The sequence below is a fragment of the Lytechinus variegatus genome, chromosome 2 (assembly GCF_018143015.1).
Source record: "Lytechinus variegatus isolate NC3 chromosome 2, Lvar_3.0, whole genome shotgun sequence".
Taxonomy (NCBI): Eukaryota; Metazoa; Echinodermata; class Echinoidea; order Temnopleuroida; family Toxopneustidae; genus Lytechinus; species Lytechinus variegatus.
In genome coordinates this window covers 32,052,378-32,076,867 of record NC_054741.1, presented here as the reverse complement: position 1 = coordinate 32,076,867, position 24,490 = coordinate 32,052,378, and the positions used below count along the sequence as shown (strand labels likewise).

Below are 24,490 nucleotides of genomic sequence, written 5' to 3'. Positions count from 1 at the left end.
TCAGCAGTTTGTGGACAATTTAATAAATTAGAGCTTATGGTTTCATGTATAAATCAACATGATTTATTCATAGTACCATACAACTTAGATTTGTGGACAAATAATTGTATAGATAACGTAAAAGCTGATGGTCATGCTGATTTTGATCATGAATGTGAAGTCGATTGTCGAGATCTCAATGAGGGATGGATTTTGCTCTTGTGAAATTGTCTTTCATATTTTAATTCAAATTCCATCATATTCTTGCACAGTTGAAGGCTTTATTGATATTGTGTAATAATTAATTATGTTTGTTTGTAATATCCTTGAAAACAGGCAACGTTCTATACACCTTTTGCAGCACTTGGTCAGAGTCCAGAAGGTTGTTCATCATACACATTCCCCAAGATGATGGGATCAGCTAAGGTAAGTAGCTTCCTGAAATGGTGTATGTTAAGGCGACCGCAAACCTTACAATTGGTCCGCGACCCGATTTCAGAATAAATGTAGTAGAATTTGATGCTGATATTGAGACATGGAATATCTTACTGTGTAATGTTTGAAATCATTGTACGAATACCTATGTTCAAATCTGTGACTATGCTATCATCCTTAGAATAAAAGCGAATTTAATATCTAGTCGTAATGATGTCCTAGCTATGATTTGAAACTAATTTAATGAAGGCTTGCAATCTTTCAAAATGGTTATATTAGTATTCTTTCAATTAATTTAAACCTCAAATACAATGTATGTTCCATTCACATTTTCAGAAAATGAGCAAAATGCGATTTGTTCCAAAATCGGATCGTGAACAGTCGTAAGGTTTGCGGTGGGGTCAAAATGCCTTTTGTGAAGACACAAGGGAACATTTTTAGTGGGATATGAATATAGATATAAATATAGATATATATGAATTATATTCAACTTGAAAAAAGAATAAATAAAAAATAAACACTAATGAAAGGATGGAAAGGATATAAAGCAGGGTGCTACGTAACTTTTTAGAAGCACTTGCCTGCAAAAATCCTTCAAAATAATGTTTTACCGTTTCAAAAGAAAGTACTACGGTTTAATATATAATTGCCCCTTTCCTCTCTTTTAAACGTGAACTAGTATTGCACCTTTTTTCAAAGTTATTTTAGTTCCTATGACCGAAATTGGTGTCAATATGCCATTTGATTAATATTCTCTCATATATTTTTTAAGCGCTTTTGTATATGACCTTGACAAAAAATAAAAAGTGGAATCACTGAAAATAACTAAAGAAGGAAGGATAGGTTGGTAGGAAGGAAGGAAGAGAGAAAGAAAGGAAGAAAGGTAGAAAGAAAGGAAGAAAGAAAGAAAGAACGAACGAAAGGAAGGAAGGAAGGAAGGAAGGAAGGAAGGAAGGAAGGAAGAAAGAAAGAAAGAAAGAAAGAAAGAAAGAAAGAAAGAAAGAAAGGTAGAAAGAAAGGAAGAAACGTAGAAAGAAAGGAAGAAAGGTAGAAAGAAAGGAAAAAAGAAATGTAGAAAGAAAGGAAGGAAGAAAAGTAGAAAGAAAGGAAAAAAGAAAAGTAGAAAGAAAGGAAAAAAGAAAGGTAGAAAGAAAGGAAGGAAGGAAGGTAGGAAGGAAGGAAGGAAAAAAGAAAGGAAGAAAGAAAGAAAAAAAGGAAGGAAGGAAAGAAAAGAAATACAGAAAGGTAGGAAGAAAAAAAAGGAAGAAATGAAAAAAGATACGAAGGAAGGAAGGAAGAAAAAAAAAACGAAAGAAGAAGAAAGTTTAAACTTGAAAAACATACACAATCATCTAAAGTAAATCTTGCTGATATTTGTTTAAAATATATTTTAAAAATTGTTAGAAAAATAAATGTTTTATAAATCAATAATTCACAGAGAAACATTGACAAACTTCAAAATCAAATGAATCATCACGGCATCGTGGACTTGCATGCATTTTTCTTCCCACACCGATAACAACGGCTAAAACTAGTTATGAAAACTCAATAACTTGCTCCTCCGATCACATCACCAAACCAGTAGTCTGGGAATTCAGATAAGCATAAAAAAAAATCCCGCCGATTTAGTGAGTATTTTGTTGGAAAAACCATTTTTCATGTGAGCTTGTTCCCTTGTTCACTTTGATTCGGAGTTTGATCGGGGATAGGGCTGGTGTGCATAGCAGCATGGAGATCCATGCATGCCTGCCACACAGGCGGGAGGCTGGGCGCACCAGCCACATGTATACTATGCTGACTCTGGGTGTGTGATTTTGTGTGTAGATCGCAAAAAATGTCGCAAAGCGGCTTGCAATTTGAATTGGGGAAAGTTGTTAACTGTTTTTTTTTTCTCTTTCTCTTCTGTTTTCTGCGTGGGAAGTATGGGGAAGCTTTGTAAAATTTCATTTCACAGTGAAAATTTTGCTTGCCCAATTCGGGCAAGTAGTTTTTGTCTTTACTTCAAAAACATTTGCCCGACTTTTACTTGCCCGGGTAATCGGGCAAGCGTTTATGTCGCACCCTGTAAAGACATATTTCAGAATTATTCCTATCTTATTATCTAGGAGTCTCCTTTTCTTACATTATGTGTTGAATTCAAGATAGTATTTGTTCAATGTAATACTTTTGAACATTGTATGGTTTTGTTTTGTATTAAAATAAACTGAACTGGAAACTGATCAGTGAAGTTTTCAAAGCACTATCTTAACCCCTTCTTCATGTTACGGTGTAAAGTTTATCAAAACACAGTCCAATGTAAATTTTGATTACTGATTCTGGTTGACAATCACAAAATTATTAGTGAAAGAATAAAAAAAACATGACTATCAAGTGCTTATATGGATCACTATACATAAGTCTGAAAGTGATACTGGTTGAAAATGGAATGATTACTTAGTTTATTGTCAAAATAAAACAGGGATTCTATCAGCTTATGGGTCTTTTTTAAAGCCATGATTAACAAAAGTGCTGTCATGTGCTTGCTGTTTATTGTGTTCGCATTTTTCTGATTGTTTTCATTATTTTACATCATTTAACTAGGGTATGTTATGTCAGAATTTCATAGATCTAGATCTATTTTGAATAAGAAAGATGTTTGGAGGGCTGCTATTAAAGGGAATCCAACCCAAATAAAAGCTTGTTTTTATAAGGAAAAGAAAAATCAGACAAGTTGATAGGTGAAAGTTTGATCAATATTGGACAAACAACAAGAAAGTTATGAATTTTTAAAAGTTGTTAATATTGGTAATCACTATACCCATGGAGACTTCAAATTGGTCGCATATGGGATGGCATAGTGATGTAAGGCAAGGACTACTCTTCCATGTACTCCAGTACATATTATGGCTAAAATGTCATTTTTCCAAAAAGTTTCACTTCAAATTATATTTTTCTTTCATGAGGACATAAAACAATATACTACCTGGGTTATATTTAGATTACTGCCCCAGGAGAATGGGTACTTAGAAGAAAACCACAAATCCCTGATAATAAAGTACATGGCCTATGGGAAAGTTGTCCTTGCCCCTTGTCATAATTTACTTACCCAGTTGCCAATTTGAAATCTATGCAGTATTAGTGATCTCCATTTTAAAGCAGCTATAACTTTGTTATTGCTTGTCCGATTTCTTTCAAACTTTCACCATTCTGTTTAATTTATTTTTCTCCTTCCCAACGCAACATTTTATGGCCAAGGCTGGATTCCCCTTTAATAAAACTAATAGTAATAACGAGAGATGTTGGTCAATGGTGATCTTACACGATCATTCAAGAATTCGTCATATAATGAACTGAGCATCCTTCAATCTCTTTGTAAAATTTCAATGTTGGAATTATACATTATTACATGTAGTTCAATATAATGCAAGTAGATCTCGGCACCTTTAAAGTTAATGTTTCAGTGTGGTTTGATTAGAAAGCTATCAAAGGCGACAAAACAAACATCTCCTTTTTAAATTTTTTTCTGACCTGTCTATTACAGGCCAATGAGTTCTTGCTGTTTGGTAAGAAGTTGAACGCGCAGGAAGCTTTTGATCGTGGTCTGGTCACAGAGGTCATTCCTGCTGCTCAGTTCAGAGAAACGGTGGACAGCAAGGTCAAGGAATATGCTCAACTTCCAAGAAATGTAAGTTACCGTTTGTAGGTATTTAATGCATGAAACGTTGGCAATTCTTTTTCATATGGAATGCATTAAGGCTTTAGGGAGCAACAACAAACAAATAATTGAAGAAAGAAGAATACATAATTTTGTAATTAAATGACACTATGTTTGATCGATTGGTGGTGCATATTTTACATCTTTTGACAAAAAAATTGAAGACATAAACGTAACAGGGCAAAGTAATTTGATAACACTCAAGACAAACACAAAATATCCAAATTACAGGATGCGGTGAAGTTCACAGTTATTTCTGTTGTAGCTCGTAGTAAATTTTATAAATTAAAGAAAGACATCTCCTTTCTCTATTCATTAAATCTCACTTGTGAAAAGGTTAAACTAGGACAGACTTATTTTTTCAGATTGAATTCGCGATCAAATTCACAGGCTTCAAGCCAGATATGTCTGTATATTATTAAAATTTCCTCAGCAAGCCTTCAACATTGCATTCTATAATCCATGATGGACTATGAATTCATAGTACAAAATTTGAGCAGCCAAGGTATTTGGTCCTAATCCATCATGAACGTGCTATGGACCAGAAGTGGCCTTGTGGTAGCATCGCTAACTGATCAGCAGTAGATGATTGCTGCTTTATTTTTTTTTCTGATTTATTTTTGAGATTGAACATGTGATAACTTATTCGTTGCAAGCCAGAAATATCTTATTCAGACTTCTACATGTATAGCAATCCTCTAACATCTCAAAATCTAAGATAACTTGCTTTTCAGTGTAATGGGGAAAAGCCATTTTGATCTTTCAACAAAATTTGTTGTGGTTTTGTCATAATGAACTGACATTTGTGTTGACTGTATACAAGTTTACCATTATGAAGCTGTCATTGCTGCATAGAGTGAAGTAAAATATTCTGTTTGATGAAAATCATGAAAAAATTATTGCACAATGTTGTCTGACAATGTGTATCCTTTCATTTCAGGCCTTGAGACTTGCCAAGAATCTGATCCGGGAGACGGAGAAAGAGCACCTCCATAAGGTGAACCGAGCAGAGTGTGACCTTCTTATTGAGAGATGGACATCAGACGAGTGTGCCCAAGCCTTAATGAACTTTTTCTCCAAATCAAAACTATAACAATAATCCAACTCCTGATTACTCTTCTCTCCATGTTCACAAATGTTTGCAAATTTATTTATCACCATATAGAGCTTCAGTTGTTTCTGGATGCCGTGCTGGGAGCTTTTTATGTTGATTATCAACTTTGCAGAATTATGTTGCGCACAAGTGCCAATCTGATGTGCACTCAATACTCCACACATAATTTCATGCCCAGAAGTGTAAATGTATTGTAGACCTGGGATTAATATTTCTCAGTTTTGACATTTATTTGGGTTGTATATCTGGGTTAAAGTTATTCATTCATATGGCAAGCAAATATTAGAATACATTACCTCATAAACTCAAACAATGTCCTTCTATTGATGTATTGAAGAAGATGCTCAAATTTAAGATGGATATATATATATATATATATATATATATATATATATATATATATATATATATACCTAGATTCAACCAAAGGGCGAATGCTCGAAAATTGTACGCAAAGGGGAATTCAACCTATATCACGTTAATGAGCCTATGCGTGATTAAATTTTGATTTTGATAAATATTTGTGAATAACGGGAGGTAATCTAAAAAAGTGAGGACCTTTTCCCTGTGTCCCTGCGTTTAATTTGGAATATACAATTTTTGGTTCTCCCAAAAATTCTCCCTAAGGTATTTTTACCCCACAATGAACGAAAGGGGCCTTCTCCTTTCAGTATTTGTAAAGTCGGCTCCTTCGCCTTATTAACTGGGCAGTATTTATTTTTTTAAAAATGAGAAAATAAAATAAATTTGTTTATTTTACGATCAGACAAAACAAAAATTAATGTTTTTCTAGAAAATATATTGCACCACATGATATTAATAATAAATATAAATTTGTAAATGCATGCAATTCCCCTTTTCGTCACATATAGCAGCACTATATTCCCCTTTGTAAGATCATGCAATTCCCCTTTTCGTCACATATAGCAGCACTATATTCCCCTTTGTAAGTTCATGCAATTCCCCTTTTCGTCACATATAGCAGCACTATATTCCCTTTGTAAGTTCATGCAATTCCCCTTTTCGTCACATACAGCAGCACTATATTCCCTTTGTAAGTTCATGCAATTCCCCTTTTCGTCACATATAGCAGCACTATATTCCCTTTGTAAGTTCATGCAATTCCCCTTTTCGTCACATATAGCAGCACTATATTCCCTTTGTAAGTACATGCAATTCCCCTTTTCGTCACATATAGCAGCACTATATTTCCCTTAGTAAGTACATGCAATTCCCCTTTTCGTCACATATAGCAGCACTATATTCCCTTTGTAAGTTCATGCAATTCCCCTTTTCGTCACATATAGCAGCACTATATTTCCCTTAGTAAGTACATGCAATTCCCCTTTTCGTCACATATAGCAGCACTATATTCCCCTTTGTATATATGCAATTCCCCTTTTCGTCATATACAGCACCACTATATATATTCCCCTTTGTGTACATGCAATACCTCTTTTTGTCACATGTAGCACCACTATCAGGGTGACCAGATTTTACAAAATGAAATACGGGACAATTGACTAATAAAAATCAACAAAGAAGCCCACACGCAGTGTTATAGACTTGTGGAAAAATATAAAGAATTGGAAGGGAGGGTGCACGAAAGAATGAAGGAGAGAAAGAAAAGAGATGAATTGAGAAGGAAAGAAAATTAAGGAAAAATATAAAATAACAAATAGTTAGAACAGAAGGATGAAAGAAAGAATAAAAGAGAAAAAAGGGTTTCCGTCATTCTTTGAAATGAATATAGAAAGAAAGAAAGAAAGAAAGAAAAGGAAAGGAAAGGAAGGGAATGGAAGATGAATAAATGTGTGAAAGAGGGGAGAATTAAAGGGAAAAAGTAAGAAAATGGGGAGGAAAGAAAGAATGAAGGAAAAAAATATATTTCCTTCATTCTTTGAAAGAAAAAAGAAAACGGGAAGGGAAGGAGAAAGGAAGGAAGGGAAAGAAAGATAAATGGAAAAAATGGAAAAGAATACGAGGAAAAAATAAAGAAAGGAAAAAAGAGAGAGAGGGAAGAATGAAGGCATTAGAGAACGAAAAAAGAGAAAATAAGGGAAGGAGAGAAAGAACGAAAAGAAACAGGAGAGGAATAAAGAAGTCAAGGTAATTTTAAGGAAAGAAAGAATGAAGGAAATAAAAAAGGGAGATTTGAGAAAAGTAAGAGAAAGAAGTAAAGAAAGAAAAATGAACAGAGAGAGAAAAAAAATGTTCAGGAAAAAAAGATAGATGGAACGAAAAGGGGCATGCAGGAAGGATAGGGTAGAAAAGAAAGAAAAAGGAAAAAAGTTCAAACTTCAAGTAAACAAACAAATTTAATTATCTAATAAAAATCATAATGTTATTTCGTGTTTTTCTTAATGTATTTTAAAAGTTTCAAAAAGTAAAATATTTTAGAAATGAATAAAATTTCAAAGTGAAACATATTGTCAAACTTAAAAATTAGATGAAACATCGCGGCATCGTACCCAATATCGTACACACCATGACTCAAAACGAAAGCTGAAAAAATAGATCTATGAAAAGTGAATAACTTCTTGCACCGATTGCATCTCCAAATCATTAATCTGAGAATAATTATAAGTATTTCCTGCCGACTTTGTGACTATTTTGGTGGAAAAATTGTTTATCATGTGAGATTGTTAGCACCATTGAGAATCTCCGATCATACATGCCTAGCTAGTAGCCTGCCACACACACATAGCCAGGAGGCCAGTTCGTTTGCAATGTATTGGGTTACAGAAGCAAGAAAATCACCGCAGAACTTGCAAAAGTTTACAGTTATCGATTTAATTGTTCTCTCTGCTTCGTCATAATTATGTTGGTTGTTTATAATCTAATGAAAATTTGTCACTTTTAAATGTATTTTTGTTCAATATTCTGAAATACGGGACAATTAGGCGTCCCGGGGAGGGTTTGTCGGGACGCCGGGACAAAGGAGCAAAATACGGGACAATCCCGGGAAATACGGGACGTCTGGTCACCCTGACCACTATATTCCCCTTTGGAAGTACACGCAATACCCGTTTTTGTCAAACATAACACCACTATATAGGGGATTATTTTTAAGAGTATTAATAAGAACTTTCCGAAAGGAATACTATGATATTCACAGAGGAAAGGGATTATTTCTCCCATATTCAAATATGGTGAAAGAGAAAACCTACAAAATTTGCGGTCAATAACGTTGCTCAATATCGATTATAAGTTGATTACAACAGTACTCGCTAATGGATTACAGAAAGTCCTGCATAAATTGATTGACGAAGATCAGGAGGGATATTAGACGTGGTTTTGATGTAGCAAGGCTCATTCAGGATGTAATTGATATTTTCAAATACAACATAATTAAAGCTACTTTCGTAGAATTAAGCCGTGTGTCATGGGACAATAGATACGTACGTCATGTATTGAACTGTGCGGACATCACAATCGCAAGCCGGTCCCGATTTCAAAAGCTGAACAAATTTTTCGGAAATATATTTAGTCGTGTTATACGCAACCTGCCGAAAGGTGTCTATTTTTTGTTGATTTTCACAAAGCGTTTGACACGCTAGAGTGGAATTTTATTTTAAATTGTTTAAGAGCTTATGGTTTTAAAACTGGATTTAGGAAATCCATAGCTATATTATATATATTCAACAACGTCATTTTGAATGGATGGCTAACATATTATCGTCTGTTGAGAGCCATACGGGCGTTATTACATTTTAAAGTTGTTCCGTTCGGAGCCAGAAGGGCGCTATTGCTGTACAAAGTCAATAGCAATATCGCCCTTCTGGTTCCCAACGGAACATCTTTGATCTGCAATAGCGCCCTTCTGGTCCTCCGCCGACGATATATTCCCATCAAGAGGCGTTACTCGTTAGACAAGGATATCCATTACCGGCACCTTTGTTTATTTTGGCAATAGAAAAAAATAGCCCTTAAAGTGAGAGATACAGAAAAAAAAAGTTTGGGGAAAATCGGACAGGTAATAAAAAAAAGTTATGACTTTTTAATGATTTGAAAAAAAATGGGCAAATCAGTGAAAACTTTTAGACATGTTGCCAATTTGATGACGTGGGTGCACTAATTACCATAATTTTGTTTATATTTATAGTGCGAAATGCATCATTTCTACAGTACGTAAGCTACAAAGTTTGTATTGATGTAAACATGCATATAGGGGATCTATCATCATGGAGCTTTAGCTCCATGATTTAAACACTCATAAATTTCTTATTAGTTGTCCGATTTTTCTCAACTTTTTTTTGTTCTGATCATCTAATATTTCTGATCCTGTTGAAAAAATATTTTTGGGTAGACTCTTCTTTTTAAAATATGTGTTGCAAAAAACGGTGTCAATGAGTGATCATGATTTGGGGGGGGGGGGAGGGGTGACCGGTGAGAATGCAAGATTCTAACCTGCATGTATTATTTTTCATAGATGGTTTGGGCAGTGGATTACCGTGATTCATAGCATGGCGGTAAGGAGGTTAAATACTGAGCAACGTAATGTAGCCTACAGCGCAAGCTGGGGAATGATCATGGGGTGGCATGGGCGTACCCCCGGCCCCCCCCCCCCAGTTTGGGATGGTGTTCAGTCAGGGGAAAGTGAGTTTAAGTTCTGAAAAGGGTTAAAGACCGCCCCCACAGAAAAGTCTTCACGACTTATTGCATATTAAAAGGATCATGATTATTTAAAAAATTGAAGTTTTGGGGCTGTATTTAAGTGTTTTTTTTAAATTTACAATCAATAAGGTAGTGGATGCCCATTCATTTTAAGACTAATTACGGCAATGGGATGTTGATCACAAACTCATTATGCGCCTATATTCTTGAAGTAGGTATACCAATTTAAGGCATAACACATTTATAGGCATATAAACTAATCCACCCACACTCTTCTCCGCTCATTTCACGTTGTTGTTGTGCACCCCCCCCCAAAAAAAAAAAACACACACTCAAATAAACACATTATGAGATTGTGGTCATTGCCCACTAGGCGTTTGATAAATAAAAATTCAATTCATCTCATTTCCCTCATTCCTCATTCCCTCAAACGCATGCCCATAGTTACACCAAACCAAGCAATAGGCCAACCACCTCACACACCCCTATACGCATGTATAAACACCCCCCAAACAAAAAGAACACTTACATAAACACGTATAACATACATACACAAACACTTTTTCAGTATATTTACAAACTAATATATGTATCCCCACACGCCACACACACACATATTAAAAACAAACATACACCAATACCTGTACATGAATAATAGTAAAGTCTGTTTTGACAGTGGGATTTAGATAGTAAGCTTGAAGCTTACAAAATTTGTGGTGAGAGCCCCCTCCCCTGTCCCCGCAAGAAAATGAAATAAAAAATAATAAAGGTGTACGCACGGCAGCCACGTTTATTGTGCCCCCAAGAGGGGGGGGATACCTGGAAGAGTAACTTTGTCTTCATATGGAAGAATCATTTCACCCTGAAACACAATGTCGTGCGTTTCTAAAACACTCTAAGTCTTACTAGTCAGGGGCCTTAGCAAAATGTTGGGGGCAGGATTTACAAAAGCGCCATTTTTTGCATGTGGGTCCCTGGTATCAAAAGCATTAATTCTAGATAGGGTGCCCTGAAATCGGTGAAGGGCACCCTATTTTAAAATGCTAATTTATGCCAATTTTATGCAAAAAACTCATAATTCACCATATCTCACTAAAAATAATTTTCAAATGCCCAATTTTTGTGTATTTGGGTCTTATTTTGCTAAACATTTAACTGCAGGTTGATTTTTATAAAATTGGTGAGTATGAATTTAAGGTTAATTTATGCAAATTATATGCAAATCACATGCATGTAGAAACTCATGTATTACCATATATCGACATATAGAATTGTCAAAATCACAATTTTTGTCCACATGTGTCACTGGTACCAAAAACATTAAATCGATTAAATTGAGAAGTCTGCATGATTATTAACCCCCCCCCCCTGCAGACAAATGAAGAAAAAGACTGCGTCCAAGATTAAAGACAAAATCTTACACCAACAAATGTCATACGAGGACAGAAGTGCATCTGATTAATTGAATTTTAATGAAACAAGTAATCTATCACAATGTGAAAACATCCATTCATACACAATGTAAAAAGACAATTCACAATGAAGTTGAAGCATGAACTGCACCAAACCTGGGTTATCCACAAAGTACTTATAAACACCAAACATGCAAAGGAACAATTGAAATGTCACATTTCATGAACTACGACCTCTTGTACATATCCAACTCACAGTACTAAATACATACAGATTACTACAGATACTACAAATCTCAGTTCTTGAAAAATTTCCTTTCAATTTCTCATAATTTCTAGACATGCAGTGCCATATGTGACATAAGGGGAAGCATTGTATTGATGCTATGAACGATAAGGAGCGCTTCATTTATCTATAATTATGAGCAAATTTTTTTGTATTAATAATTAATAATAAAATAAAAATTAATAATTAATTAATAATTGTTATATTTATACCAAATGTATATCTTAAACCAAGACAAATGGTTAATTTATGTAACACACTGCATATCATGGCAATGGAAAAACTTGTTGAACCTTTGTTATGAATTGTTAATAAGTTTCCTACTTCATACTTGAATAATAAACACACAAACGTATATTATGCAATGGGTATACAATACTATGAAAAGGAGCAATGCATGTAATAACATCCAGCAAAATTCTTCAACGTTCGTCATGAATTTTGATATTTGTCCTGTTTTGTATAAAAAATAAACACAGCAATCGATATTATGCAGGTAAACTTTGTTTCTCAGTTTTTTAGGTGAATTTTTCGATAAACTAGTACAGCGAGAGAAAGAGAAGGGGGTGGTGCTGACAAGGGAAGGATATGTCATGAATTTCTTCTTCTCGTGTCCAATTCCACAAATACATGAACTACAATGGAGCTGTTACACATCTAGAGCAAGTGAAACATAAGACAAGCACTTATCAAATAAATGATATCCATTCCAGTACATTTCACATTACACTTGATCTCCTGAGCAGAAGTCAACTGAATTGAATAAAAAAAAACATACTCCAGCCATGCTTACACTTACAAAAATGACGTACCTGTGCTATCATGTATATGTTTATGCATATATACACTGATTGTCTGCCAAGTATACCTGCTTTGTCCCCAGCACCAACATCATTAAAAAAAAGAAGTAAACCCCCAAAACATTAGGGGAGGCTTTAGAAGGCATTTGCTCAGGTAGGCAATAAGTCAGATTTAATTTTATACAGCCTTTTTAATAAGGCTGCTGAGAGTTAGGTGAATCAACAATGAAATAATTCCAATTATTTGCAATTAAAGCTGCCTTCACAAACAAACAATCATCTATCTTACTAGACTAATGATTACATCTCCGAGTTTGAACTAGAATCAGCTAGGCATGACATTACTAGCACAACATATATTTGTATTTATATATTGTACAGTGGGTAAAATGCTCTAGTTGGAGTGAGGCTGAGAGGCTAAATTTTATCTGAATGCTGGATGCTGAATCTCGTGGTGTAATTTTTAAAAATCAATTGTGCATTTTTTTGTGCATAATTAGGAAATTAATTATTCATAATGCGTATTTTATGCATTTGGGGTATATTTTCATAATTTCAGCCTAAACAAGTACAAAATTACATGAAAACTGTGTAATAATGAAGATTAATGTTTCCCAAATGTGAAATAAATCAATTCTTATCTATTTTTATGAGTACAGCAGATTTGCATAAAGTATTAATGTATGTAAATGTACACAAATATATGCAGCTATAGCCTTTTTAATGACATGCGCATACTAATTCAGTACTGCCAACCTAAAAGCGCATTCTTGTCTTTTACATTTGGATAAGGTGTACCAAACTCATTAGATGTCAATAATTATTCAGATCATAAAAATATCAATCTCATTCCACCTGTCGACCTGAAAACCTTTTATTATTCAATTATTTTCAATAGAAAACATACATATATACATTTTCACAAGTGTTTCATTCCTGCACCAAAAGCATTCGTTCTGGTAAATGAGGGACATAGACAATTCATTGGACAATTAAATGTTTTCTATGAAGACAGGTGCAATGCAGTATGGCATGATGGTGCTATGCATTCATAGACATCTATAGATCTTAGTACCCCCTAAAGAAGCGAAAGAGGATAGAAAAGTACGGAATACGTTTTTTGTTGGCATGTCTGCTAATTGGCCCATAATACCCCTTAGGTAGGTCTGATAAGGACAAATGTGGTATCAAAATCAGGGAGTAAGATTTAAGGGGAGTGAGAGCGATTGCTCTCCCAAGCTCCCCTTAAATGCTTTTTGGGGAGTGATTTACAGAGCCCCTTGTAACCCCAATCTTTCTACGTGAAGAACAAATTTAGCTCCCCTAAAAATTCTCCTTGAGAGCCTCTAGGAGAGCTATTTATAGCTCCCCTGTAACTTTTAAAAATCAGTCCCCGCAAAATGTGTGCAAGACAAGACTGCAAGGGAAAAAGTCATAAAGCGAGAATCTGAAATTGGTAGCGGTCGCGATGCAATCGCCAAAACTATGGAGGAGGGCAGTTAGGGATAAATGATAAGAGCCCCAGGGGGCCTGGTGCTCACCTGATGTCATGCAATTGTCATATGTAATTGCAAATTAGTAATTACCACATGCTTCAATTGAGCAACTTTCAATCCTATGCCTCTAGTAGTATTTTATCAATAAATTTGATTGAGAGATCCTCTTACTTGCCTACCAAATGGTCACCCCTGAACAAACTGTTGCCCTGTGGGCCCTATGTACTCTTAATCCTGCCAGCAAATCTGACATCAACTACCTCTGCCCCTGCAATTGCCTGAATCACATTTCAAAAATATGTTTGCATGCATTATTTTATTTAAAATCCTCATAGCTCGATCATGAGAGTGTACTCCTCCAATGCTCCACCCACTTGATTGTAAGGGACCCTAACACAATTCATCAAAGTACCATAAAATAATTGATAACAAGCATGACCCCACAGCTAATATTTAGGTGATTAATCACTATCCGCATGCTCTGTTGCCCATGAGGCGACAGTTTTTGCAGGGACGAGCATCTGTGCAGTTATAAGCCTTCGGCTCAGGTGAGCTCATATAGAAAGACTTCACTAATTGGATTGTTGAAAACACTCAAAAGGGATTTATGAAGACTGTAAGTTTATTTTATTCTAAGCACAATCCTGAATCTATCCTAAAAGATGCGTGTTACTGTTACCAGAAATGTCCCGATTAACCTGTTAGCCCATCACCTCATTATCTTATCCCAAGTCGTTTGACTCTTTCCTCTGTCAGTCGTTCGGTCTTCCGCACCTGGTTCATGACCTTGGTTGCTATGGTCCTTACATCATGTCTGAAGGCTGGAAATCTCATTTTGAATTTCTAATTTCTGCTCTTGCTGTTGAAATCAAAGTGACATTGAAGTTATTGCAATTACTATCAATAAAGATAGATATAGCATAGATTGCCATAAATTTAAAATAAGTTAACAGGTGAGAAGCACCTGATCTAAAAAACTCCCCGATAATATCAGGGAGATTCAGTGAGGTCTAACTTGATTCTCTCAAGTTGTTAGATGCACCAACACGTTATAAAAGTATGCATGGTATTTACATGAGAAAAAGAATGATACGAACACCCGTGGAAACCTCTTCTCTGAATGATGCATACTACTTAGCAAAATAGACTACTAGCAGTATGACAAATCCTCAGGGAATACTTTTTGCCCCTTTTTCCGCTTTTCCACTTTTGCTGATCCTTTTTATGTGTAAAAAGTCACATAACAAAAGGAAGCATCTGTACTACATGAGGCATTCATAATTCAGTCTCATTTATCCAGATTAAGAAGACAAAATAACTGGTAACTGCATCTAAAGACTGGGCTTGATAGAATCAAGTGAAAACTCAATTGATCTCCCTGATAATATCAAGGAGATTTTGAAGATTGGCTGTGAGAATATGATTGATATGGGGGGGGGGGTAATTTCCGAAAATCGGTGTATCTGGTATTCCCCTTTTTAAATACCGGAGTACTCGGTGAAAAAACAAATACCGCTTCAGACTACAAAATGACCTATAAGTTGTAATGAGAATATTTACAGAAAAAAAGCCAAAACAGACAAGGTCAGGGAAACTCAATATTTTTAATGTATTATTATCCTGAATGGTCAGTATGACAGATGGCCCAAAAACATAACAGTGTGGCAGAGGCAAAAAAAAAGACAAGGGTCACATTCAAACTGCATTTGTCTAGTAATTATATTTCAAACCTGAAAATTACATGATCAGTGTTTTCAAACACCTAGTAGTTTGTCAATGTTTGTGTAGATCATATGTGACCGCGTATCTCAAAACCAACAAAAAGTTGCACAAACCGATTTTACACAAGGACCAAAAATATAGGACCAAAATATGTCAATTTATTTTTCTACATATTTTCTGAAAGAGCAATTCTTCTTGGATCATAAAACAAACAGGAAATATGTTTTTACTGCAGTTTTTCTAGCACACTTTGTCTTTAGGGGGTAGAGTTCCCTTTTCATTCTTGAAATTCTTTTATACCCTCTTCACTTTCAAACTCTTGATAACTTTTAAAAGGATGATGCTATTGCATCGAAAGTTGAGAATAAGCATAACTAGACTGTTTGTAATGAGTGTGTCAAATTTCAGCTTAATTTAATAATACCTTCACAGTGATTGCTGTGGAGATTTGTATTCTGCTTTTTGTCCCATGCACCGCACGGAGCGCCCCTGGTTGAGATTTTGCATTTGAATAGACCCCAAACTTCAAAGCCCCTTTTCTAAGTAAATATTTTTTTTAGAATGGGTACTTTCTTTTCATTATTTTCATGGGTATGATGGTTGTTTTGAGATGCAGGGTCACATATTTAAAATATAGCAGATAGTCAAACTTACATGGAAGTTTTGTTTGAGTTGATGTGAAGTATTCTTTGAAGAACTCTTTTAGTTGAGCCGTTTCCCCGGACTCCCGTCTCGTGTACCTCCGTTCTAAAATGTTGAGAGAATAATTATAGACAATGAAGAATATTCATAGACTATTGTTTTTTGGAATATCAAGATAACTTCAAAATAGAAAGCATGGGATTAATAGTCATGTTTCAGGAGAATGTATATACACACGAACTCTATTTTGGCGAATGGGGAATTATTAATGGTCTTTCGCACAATCAGAGGCTCGATTACCTCACTCAAGAATTGGTGTGTTTAAGGTGCTACATTCCTGGTAAGTTAATTCCCATTACATCAATTCAATGACAAGAAATAAAATCTGCATGTGAATAATTGCCAGTTAGGGCTCCCAGCATTTCGAAAAGACAATCTGTGATGAAGTCTTAAAAATTAAATAATAGTTATTTCAACCTCATTTCCAGCTATAAATGTTTTTTATATGTTGAAGTTAACTATTTGCAGTACAAAAGACTTGTACTGCAGTCAAAGAGACTACACTATCAAAGGGTCATAGCATTTTATCCTATAAATGTTATTTTGATATTTTTGGCCAATTATACATTTCCCTGTTATTTCTTTGATGTCAGTCTAGCAGGGACAAAGAAAACTGTTACAGCAAGTTGTACCAAATAAATATATAATCAACAATTTCATAAAAGGACAGAGAGAATCCTGATTAGAAGGACTGGACACTGCAGGGAGACCTGTAATAAACAAGACATACAGAAATTCATACATCCATGTTTATTCACTGCAAATTAAACTGTATTAAAGATCAATGTCTCTAAAACATATTTTTTCTTTAGCACAAGGAGGAATAAACTAGTAAACAATTAGTTACACTATTGATATACAGGGATTGTTTTAATATACAGTACCTCTTGATGAATCTTCCTGATGATTGAGGGGTACCAGGGTAGGATTTTTCCTAGGAGGACAAAGAGGTCCAGGGGCTGATACACCACCAGATGATCCAGCTGAAATAAACAATACAGAAACAGAAAGTTATATTTTCACATTGCAGGTAATTCATTTAATGCCATTTATAACAGATTCTGACTGAGACTTATAAATCATAAAAACATATTTATTCCAAGAAAATGTAAAAAACAAACTTAGGTATATTATGATGACGATGTTAGAATATCAATTGCTAGTACCTTTATACTTCTCATACCAAAATGAAATTTACTGAATGTGCAGGAGGTTCTAAAAAGTGAATATTTTAAGATGATTATGTCTAATTGAAGTGAAAAAAAAACATATAGTACCTCCATCATTACATCGTGATGAATTTTGAGGATCAAGGCGTTCCTTAGTGGGACTCTGTGGGACTCTAGGAGAAAGAGGTCCAAGGGTTGGTACACCAACAGATGATCCGGCTGAAATGACCAATACAGAAATACAGAGCTACAAATGAGACATAACAATCATATAGACAGATTTTTCTAGGATTTTTCTAGTAGTAGGATGAGGATGGCAGAATATTAACCCTAATTCTATTGGGATATTTCAATCACTTCAGTCCATCGTTGATCGCGCAAGCGCGCCGAAATTTGGCATGATCAGTGATACTTGGTTACCCTTATGTCCAAGTTTTATGAACTAGGTCCATATACTTCCAAGTTATGATGAAATTTCAAAAAAAATTGTGCATATTCTAAGTTCGTTGACCCTAAATGACCTATGACCTTGATCACGTGACCTGGAAACTCACGCAGGATGATCAGTGATACTTGGTTACCCTTATGTCCAAGTTTCATGAACTAGGTCTATATACTTCTGAAGTTATGATGACATTTCAAAAACTTAACCTTGGTTAAGATTTCAATGATGATTTCCCAAACATGGCCAAAGTTCATTGACCCTAGATGACCTTTGACCTTTATCATGTGACATGAAAATAATGCAGAATGATCAGTAATAGTTGGTTACCCTTATGTCCAAGTTTCATGAACTAGGTCCATATACTTCCTATGTTATAATGACATTTCAAAACCTTAACCTTGGTTAAGATTTCATTGTTGACGCCGTCGCCGCCGTCGGAAAAGCGGTGACTATAATCTCGCTCTGCTATGCAGGCGAGACAATATACAGATCTATTTTATATGTAGCAAAATACCTTGGTGTTTATGTGACTGTATGTGATTATAGTCAGGATATAAATTAAATCGAGTGCAGATGAAAGCACAAGCAACCCTTCAAAGTATTCCTAATATTGATTTTGGATGAGATGCTGTTTTATTTTTGTTTACATTTCTTTTCATTTTGATGTCCCCTTGTATTACAAAAAATATATAAGCGTTATTGAACAAAAATGTATATTTGCATATTTCGCTAGCGACAAAAAAAGTGCACTTGCACCATAGCGCTGTGTATGCACTAACATCAACATGCGTGTACTATGAATGGCCTCCCACCTATACGCGAATGCGCTGTTTTCGTCTTTCGCTGTGTGTATGCACTAACATCAACGTGCATGTACTATTGATGGCCTTCCGCCTTCCCTACGAATGCGCTGTTTTCGTGTAGCTTGCAAGGGTAAATTTTGGTGGTTTTTCCGACGTAAGAATACTAGCTAACTTCAGTGCGAAGTATATATGCTTTTCTAGCTATGGACAATTGTGCCTGAGCTGAGAACTGAAGTTTACCGCTTTTCTGAAGCGCGCATTTCCGACTTTCGGATCTCGATCCGGGAAGGAAAAAAAAACGTGGAAAATGTAGATTGGTGTTTGAGGGAAAAAATTGGGATTCCGCGTAAAATCGAAGATTTCACAGCCCATAACCCAATAAAAAAGATAAAATTCACATAGCATAAATGATGTAGGAGGTTACAATTTATAACTCACATTTTGAAAACCTTATTTTTTACAATTTTGGGGGAAAAATTAGCTAATTAGCATATAAAAGGTCCAAGATTGTAAAACGTCAAATTTTTGGATAGCTTAGTAACTCGGCGTTCCACAAATATATGGTTTATTAGGGTTTTGAACATCATAAGTGATTGTTTTGGGGCCATGCTTCCACCCCCTCCATTTTGACAATTAATACCATACTTGGTACCTTAAGCTTTTAACTCATGTGAGCTACAATGTGATAGTGAGAACTGAGCAAAACATGTGTGGGATAATATATTACTTCCGGATATGTAAGATTCGGTCTGCTATGAAACCTACCATAGTTTCTTTCCTTTCCAGGTGAATTCATATCTGAAGACACTTTCTATTTGTTCTTCCCTTCTTTCAAGTTCTTCTTCTGTAATCAGATGCCCTTCATATTCAGCTATAAATTCACCTCTTGTAATATCCCTTGTAGCAACTACACCACGACCTGATGATGAGAAATGTTAATTCCAAAAGATTAAATATGACTTTATTAATAAGAGTTTGATGCCTTTTGATCGATTTATAGGCAAGCATTAAGATAATGGGGATGGGCGCGGGTAAGATTCCTGAAATGGGTCATTCCATGCCAATTCACCCAATAAAAGTGCCATTTTGGACCTTACCCTCTCAGAATTTGTTCAAATTCGACACACATAAAATTTAACATTTGCTTTCCATGAAACAAAAAAAAATTAGTGTAAACGGCCCATCGGTTTTTGAGCCCTGGCCCGCCCTTTTTGTTTTGTTTTGGCAAAAAGGGGAGTGACCTTCAACTTTCAACGGCACATTGCGCCTGAACCGGTTGACCAATTTTTATTTTAAATGATATTTACAAATTTACTGTTGGCCCTACATATTGATATTGGTGTTGGTAATGTGTGTACAAGTCTCAATGATACATGAATACTTTCAAACTAAAGTTACATTACAATCAATTAAAATACTACATATCTCATGTTGATACTTCAAAGATCTGTAGGGTATATCTAGTATGGGACAGTAGAGCTGACTAGGAAGCACACTCATTGTTGTTTCCGTCAAAACTACAGCTTTCTTGTGAGTTGTATGTAGGCCAATTGCACCCCAATCAAAAGGGCTAAACAAATGTCTCTTTTCATAAGCAAATATACATGTAGTCTACATATATTATTCATTTTGTTTAATGTTTCCAGTAATACCTGATAAGTTGAGTTTCCCTTTTTTATTTGATTTCAATGTAATTTTAGTTTGGGAGTATTCATGTATAATGGAGACTTGTACACACATTAACACCAATATCAATATGTGGGGCCAGCAGTAAATTTGTAAATATAATTTAAAAGAGCTTTTTAGATGAAGAAATAAAATATCATCCTAGATCTTTACATAATATGTTGATATTATATTGACGATTAAGTTACATAAAAATCAAGTTAAAAAATTATTCGGCCGGGGGTCAAAATCAAGGTCAAAGCAAAGGTCAAGGGGTAATTTAAAGTGCTATGACCTGAATCTGAATCTGTGAAGTTCCTGGTCCTGATCCTCAAGTGGATATTGATGACCAATAAGAACGTTAGCGATCGAGAGAGCTCAATATTTTTAGTACATTTTGGAGTTGAGTCCCACCACTTTACAATTGGTTGGAGGGACTATAGTAATTATTCCTTTCATGACAGTATCCCAAATAAACTGTGGGACCCATTTTTCTCACGCATCGGGACCCGACAGAAAAAAAGGAGAAAAAGTAGCATTATTCGCCAGATTATACGACTGGCCGACCGCCTTCACGTCTAGCCAGGCACGCGAGACGAATCGAGAGTGCAGTCAGCGCACAGCTAGTACGTGATGAATCGCGTGCGTGCATCGCATAGTTCTGAAGCCCATTTCTCATGTGCGCGCGCCTTTTCGCAACGTACGAGTGTAAGTACTGGCCGCGTGCGCACAGAGACGTCGAGTCATGAAAATCTCACGCATAACATTTTTTTGAACTTGGCATCTCTGTGGATCCAGTCTGGGTCCTGGCCACAACTAATGTAGTGCTTCGCTACCTCCTCTGGCTTTCTTCTTTTCATCTGCAAAAATGAGAAGTAAATCTATTGATATTACTTAATAGCATTAAGATTATTGATCTACATTAAGTTATTTGACTACCGGTATAGATCTAACATCTAGACTAGATTAAAAGTAGATCACACTGATAAACAACTGGTTAGATCTTTTATTCCTCTTTGTCCTATTAGTATTACGTTAGACTTCTATTATTCTAAAAATTGTTGTTAAGAAAATTTACTATTTAGTTTAGGTTTATCAGTGTGGTCTATTGCAATTCACTCGGATTAATACTAGTAAATCTAGACTCTAGTAACTTTTTGTCCAGTTATTGGGTGTCCGGACGGGTTGGGTGTCTGGACACTCCATTTTAACAGCCATTTGAAAAGGTTTACAATCAAATTCTTCGTTGTTTTTTAGCACAAAATGGGAAACAATATTGTGGAGATCAAATATTGATGATGAAAAGCACAATTCAACGTAGGCCTAGATCTATATATTTTGGCTTAATCCAAAGACAAAAAACAGGGCTTCAATTTTGTTAAGACAAGTGTCCGGACACCCAACCCCCCATCCTAGGACTAGTCTAGGCCCCTAGACAAAGTCTAGATCTAGGCCTATAGTTAGCCTATCTAACTTAGACCTAGAATCTATATTATAAAACTAACTAGTTTATAGCTTGGAGGGCCTGCCGCTTGGAGGAATTTTTTGCACCAATAACGGCCGCGGAGCTACATTTCATTTTCAGATCTAACAGTTAGTCCTGTTAGGACTAGATCTAATGAAGAGAAGTCTCGGCAGCTTCTTCTTCTTCGGTTGGTTTCCTCCAGTCTGGAGAACTGCAAATGGTGCAGAGGAGTTGTTCTACATGATGACAGGATCAGATGGGGGTAGGCCTAGTACACAGAACAGGGTTTACGTTTAGACAGTGACATTCGTACGTTTAACATGTAGATCTAGATCTAAGTCAAATACAAAACTGAGAGAGTTGTGAAAAGAGGACTGAGGAGTTGTGAAAAGCATGCACTCAACAAGGCAATGAAGGCTTAGGCTAGCCAAAGAAAATTTCAATGTGTGCTCAACTTTTAAAAGAAAAGAGGAAAAATAAGGCAGACAAAATCAGAAATACAAATCGTACTAAGAGTGCCCAAGTCTGCGCAGTGCCCATGTCTGCGCACTCACGTACATGTAGGCCTAAATGCGCAATTTTCATAGAACAAAACATCAAACTGATACCAATTTTCAATCTTGACCGCAGCAATCCATTTTGATACCAAAAACTACAAAAATATTTGATTAAAAATGAGTATCAGCAAGTTTCAATTTGCTACCCTGAAAATTTCAATAATTGTCAAAAAAGAAATGTCCGAGACTTCACTGCATTTGATTTGCGTGCAAAATGAGCTAGTGCGCAGACATGGGCACCAATCATTTTTGCTACACAAAGTGACAAGCCCGTATGAAATCGTAGAAAAACATTGTTCTTGTAAATAATTTCTTGAATTTTTTTGTTTCCTTGATCATTAGAATATAGAGAATGGAATGACATTGATGACTCTCAAAATAATATTTTACTTTGTAATAAAATCGAGATCAAATTTTAGGTGCGCAGACTTAGGCACTCCCTTCATTATTACAAATCATGACTGATAACGTGAGTCCAGATCGACAATAGTTTTTTGTTAGCCTAGGCCTACCGGTATGCACAGTGGTCACTGACTTACCGTTAAGTTGCTAGAAATATATCCAAAACTTAAAGTTCTTCTTCTTCTTCTTAGTGAGTACAGTCCACCATCTGTCGTACTATTTACAGTTTCAGGAAACTTTCAAGAAACTTTCCACTCACGGGCGGAAGGCGTCGTATTCGGTCGGCTGCACTGGTTTTAGGCGCGACGCAGCTCCTCGACCTCATCACCTGCACCGGCCGCGCCGCGCCGGGGCAGCCGGGCCAGGCCGGCCGCCTAGTGCAGCGCCCATATCATATGCTAGGCCGTGCTAGGCGCTGCCGAGGCCTGCGCGTGCGGTAATTTGTGCTTTTCGCTGTTCTCGTGCACACTACATGTTCACGTTGCAAACGCTTATCATTGTAACAGCGAAATCTTCGTAGAAGATATAAAAGTAAAATATATAGAGATTTTCGAAAAAGGAGGGGCACTATTAGGATTAAAAGCATTCATGTTTTGTACAGTTTATATATTGTGGTGTAGTTTTGGGATAACGTAGGTGGTGGATTGAGTTACATTTTCATTGACAGATAATGTTGATATATACCCCATTTTACAAAGATTGTCAGCATATACATCAATTCGCCTTAGCAACCAGTTTTCCTCCAAACGGTATATACACACAGTTTTGTGCATGATTGTAATGTCAGAGTACTGCTGGGTAGATTTGGCCCAAAGTTCGTAGGAAGTAAAAAGGAATACTGCCCTCTGCTGGAATAGATTTTAAGCATTGTGTTGAACCCCCGTCATTGAGAATTTTAGCTTTAAAACGTAAGGGCGAATCCAAATATTCCCCTTTGGGTCGAGTTCGCCCTTCCGTTGATTATTAACCCTAAAGCTTCTCCTTAAGTAGGATTTAGATACATATATATATATATATATATATATATAATATATATATATATATATATACGCCTACCATTGTTCTCTTCATCCATTTCTTTACACAATATTTAAAATAAAAGAGTTGCCAAAGCTGTTGTACATGTATAGCTTCACACACAATTGTATACTTTCTCCCATACGTGTACTGTATCAAAGCACTAGCTTTGATCCAGCTGAGGCATGGCGGCTTGTCATTGTTCAAAATCCAACTTCACCCGACAAAGGAAATTATAATTGGTATGGTGTCGAAAATCTGTCTTTCTGACGGTCAATTGGATCAGGGTCGCCCTAGCCACTAACCCGGCTCTGTGGTCTAGTGGTTAAGGCACCGGCGTTCAAAGCTGGGGGCCCGGGTTCGATTCCCGGCAGAGACATTTTTTCGGCATCACCAATTTTTCCAAAGGGTAGACAGTCAAACCTGTGTTAGTGGCCACCTGTCTATAGTGGCCACCTGCCTATAGTGACCACTAAAACTGATCCCATGGAGGTAGATTGTGTGTATAAGAACCTGTCTATAACAGCCACCTCTCTATAAAGGCCACATTTTGTGTTTCCCTTGGGTGGTCACTATAGACAGGTTTCACTTTAGCTCTGGGGAACCTTGATTTAAGCTACGCCTACAATTTTTTTCTTCATCCATTTCTTTACACAATATAGGCCTATATATATGTATATATATATATATATATATATATATATATATAT

At 35.9% G+C, this 24,490-nt stretch overlaps 2 protein-coding genes across 2 annotated transcripts in view; one reads left to right on the top strand and one right to left on the bottom strand.

Moving 5' to 3' along the window:
- The window catches only part of LOC121407870 (enoyl-CoA delta isomerase 2-like), a 36,907-nt gene extending 31,322 nt beyond the window's left edge, over positions 1–5,585 (top strand). Inside the window, exons 8-10 of the mRNA XM_041599102.1 lie at positions 316–405; positions 3,935–4,078; positions 5,049–5,585. Of these exons, the coding sequence (XP_041455036.1) occupies positions 316–405; positions 3,935–4,078; positions 5,049–5,201 (387 nt within the window). The 3' untranslated portion in view covers positions 5,202–5,585. The remainder of the gene's footprint in view (positions 1–315; positions 406–3,934; positions 4,079–5,048) is intronic.
- A 5,707-nt stretch (positions 5,586–11,292) lies between these two features.
- Positions 11,293–23,777, bottom strand: LOC121407869. The gene is made up of 6 exons (XM_041599101.1): positions 22,901–23,777; positions 19,440–19,593; positions 17,535–17,645; positions 17,142–17,240; positions 16,210–16,302; positions 11,293–14,692 (listed from the first exon to the last, which is right to left on the bottom strand). Exons 2-6 carry the CDS (start codon positions 19,468–19,470, stop codon positions 14,664–14,666), a joined length of 363 nt encoding a protein of 120 aa, XP_041455035.1. The 5' UTR covers positions 19,471–19,593; positions 22,901–23,777; the 3' UTR covers positions 11,293–14,663.
- Positions 23,778–24,490: the final 713 nt, after the last annotated feature.

Coding starts and splice junctions, on each gene's coding strand:
- LOC121407869 (XM_041599101.1), bottom strand. CDS start 19,470: ATGAATTCACCTGGAAAGGAAAGAAACTATG. Junction 17,241..17,534: donor ATCACGATGTAATGATGGAG/GTACTATATGTT, acceptor TGTTTATTTCAG/CTGGATCATCTGGTGGTGTA. Junction 14,693..16,209: donor AACTCAAACAAAACTTCCAT/GTAAGTTTGACT, acceptor TGATTTCAACAG/CAAGAGCAGAAATTAGAAAT.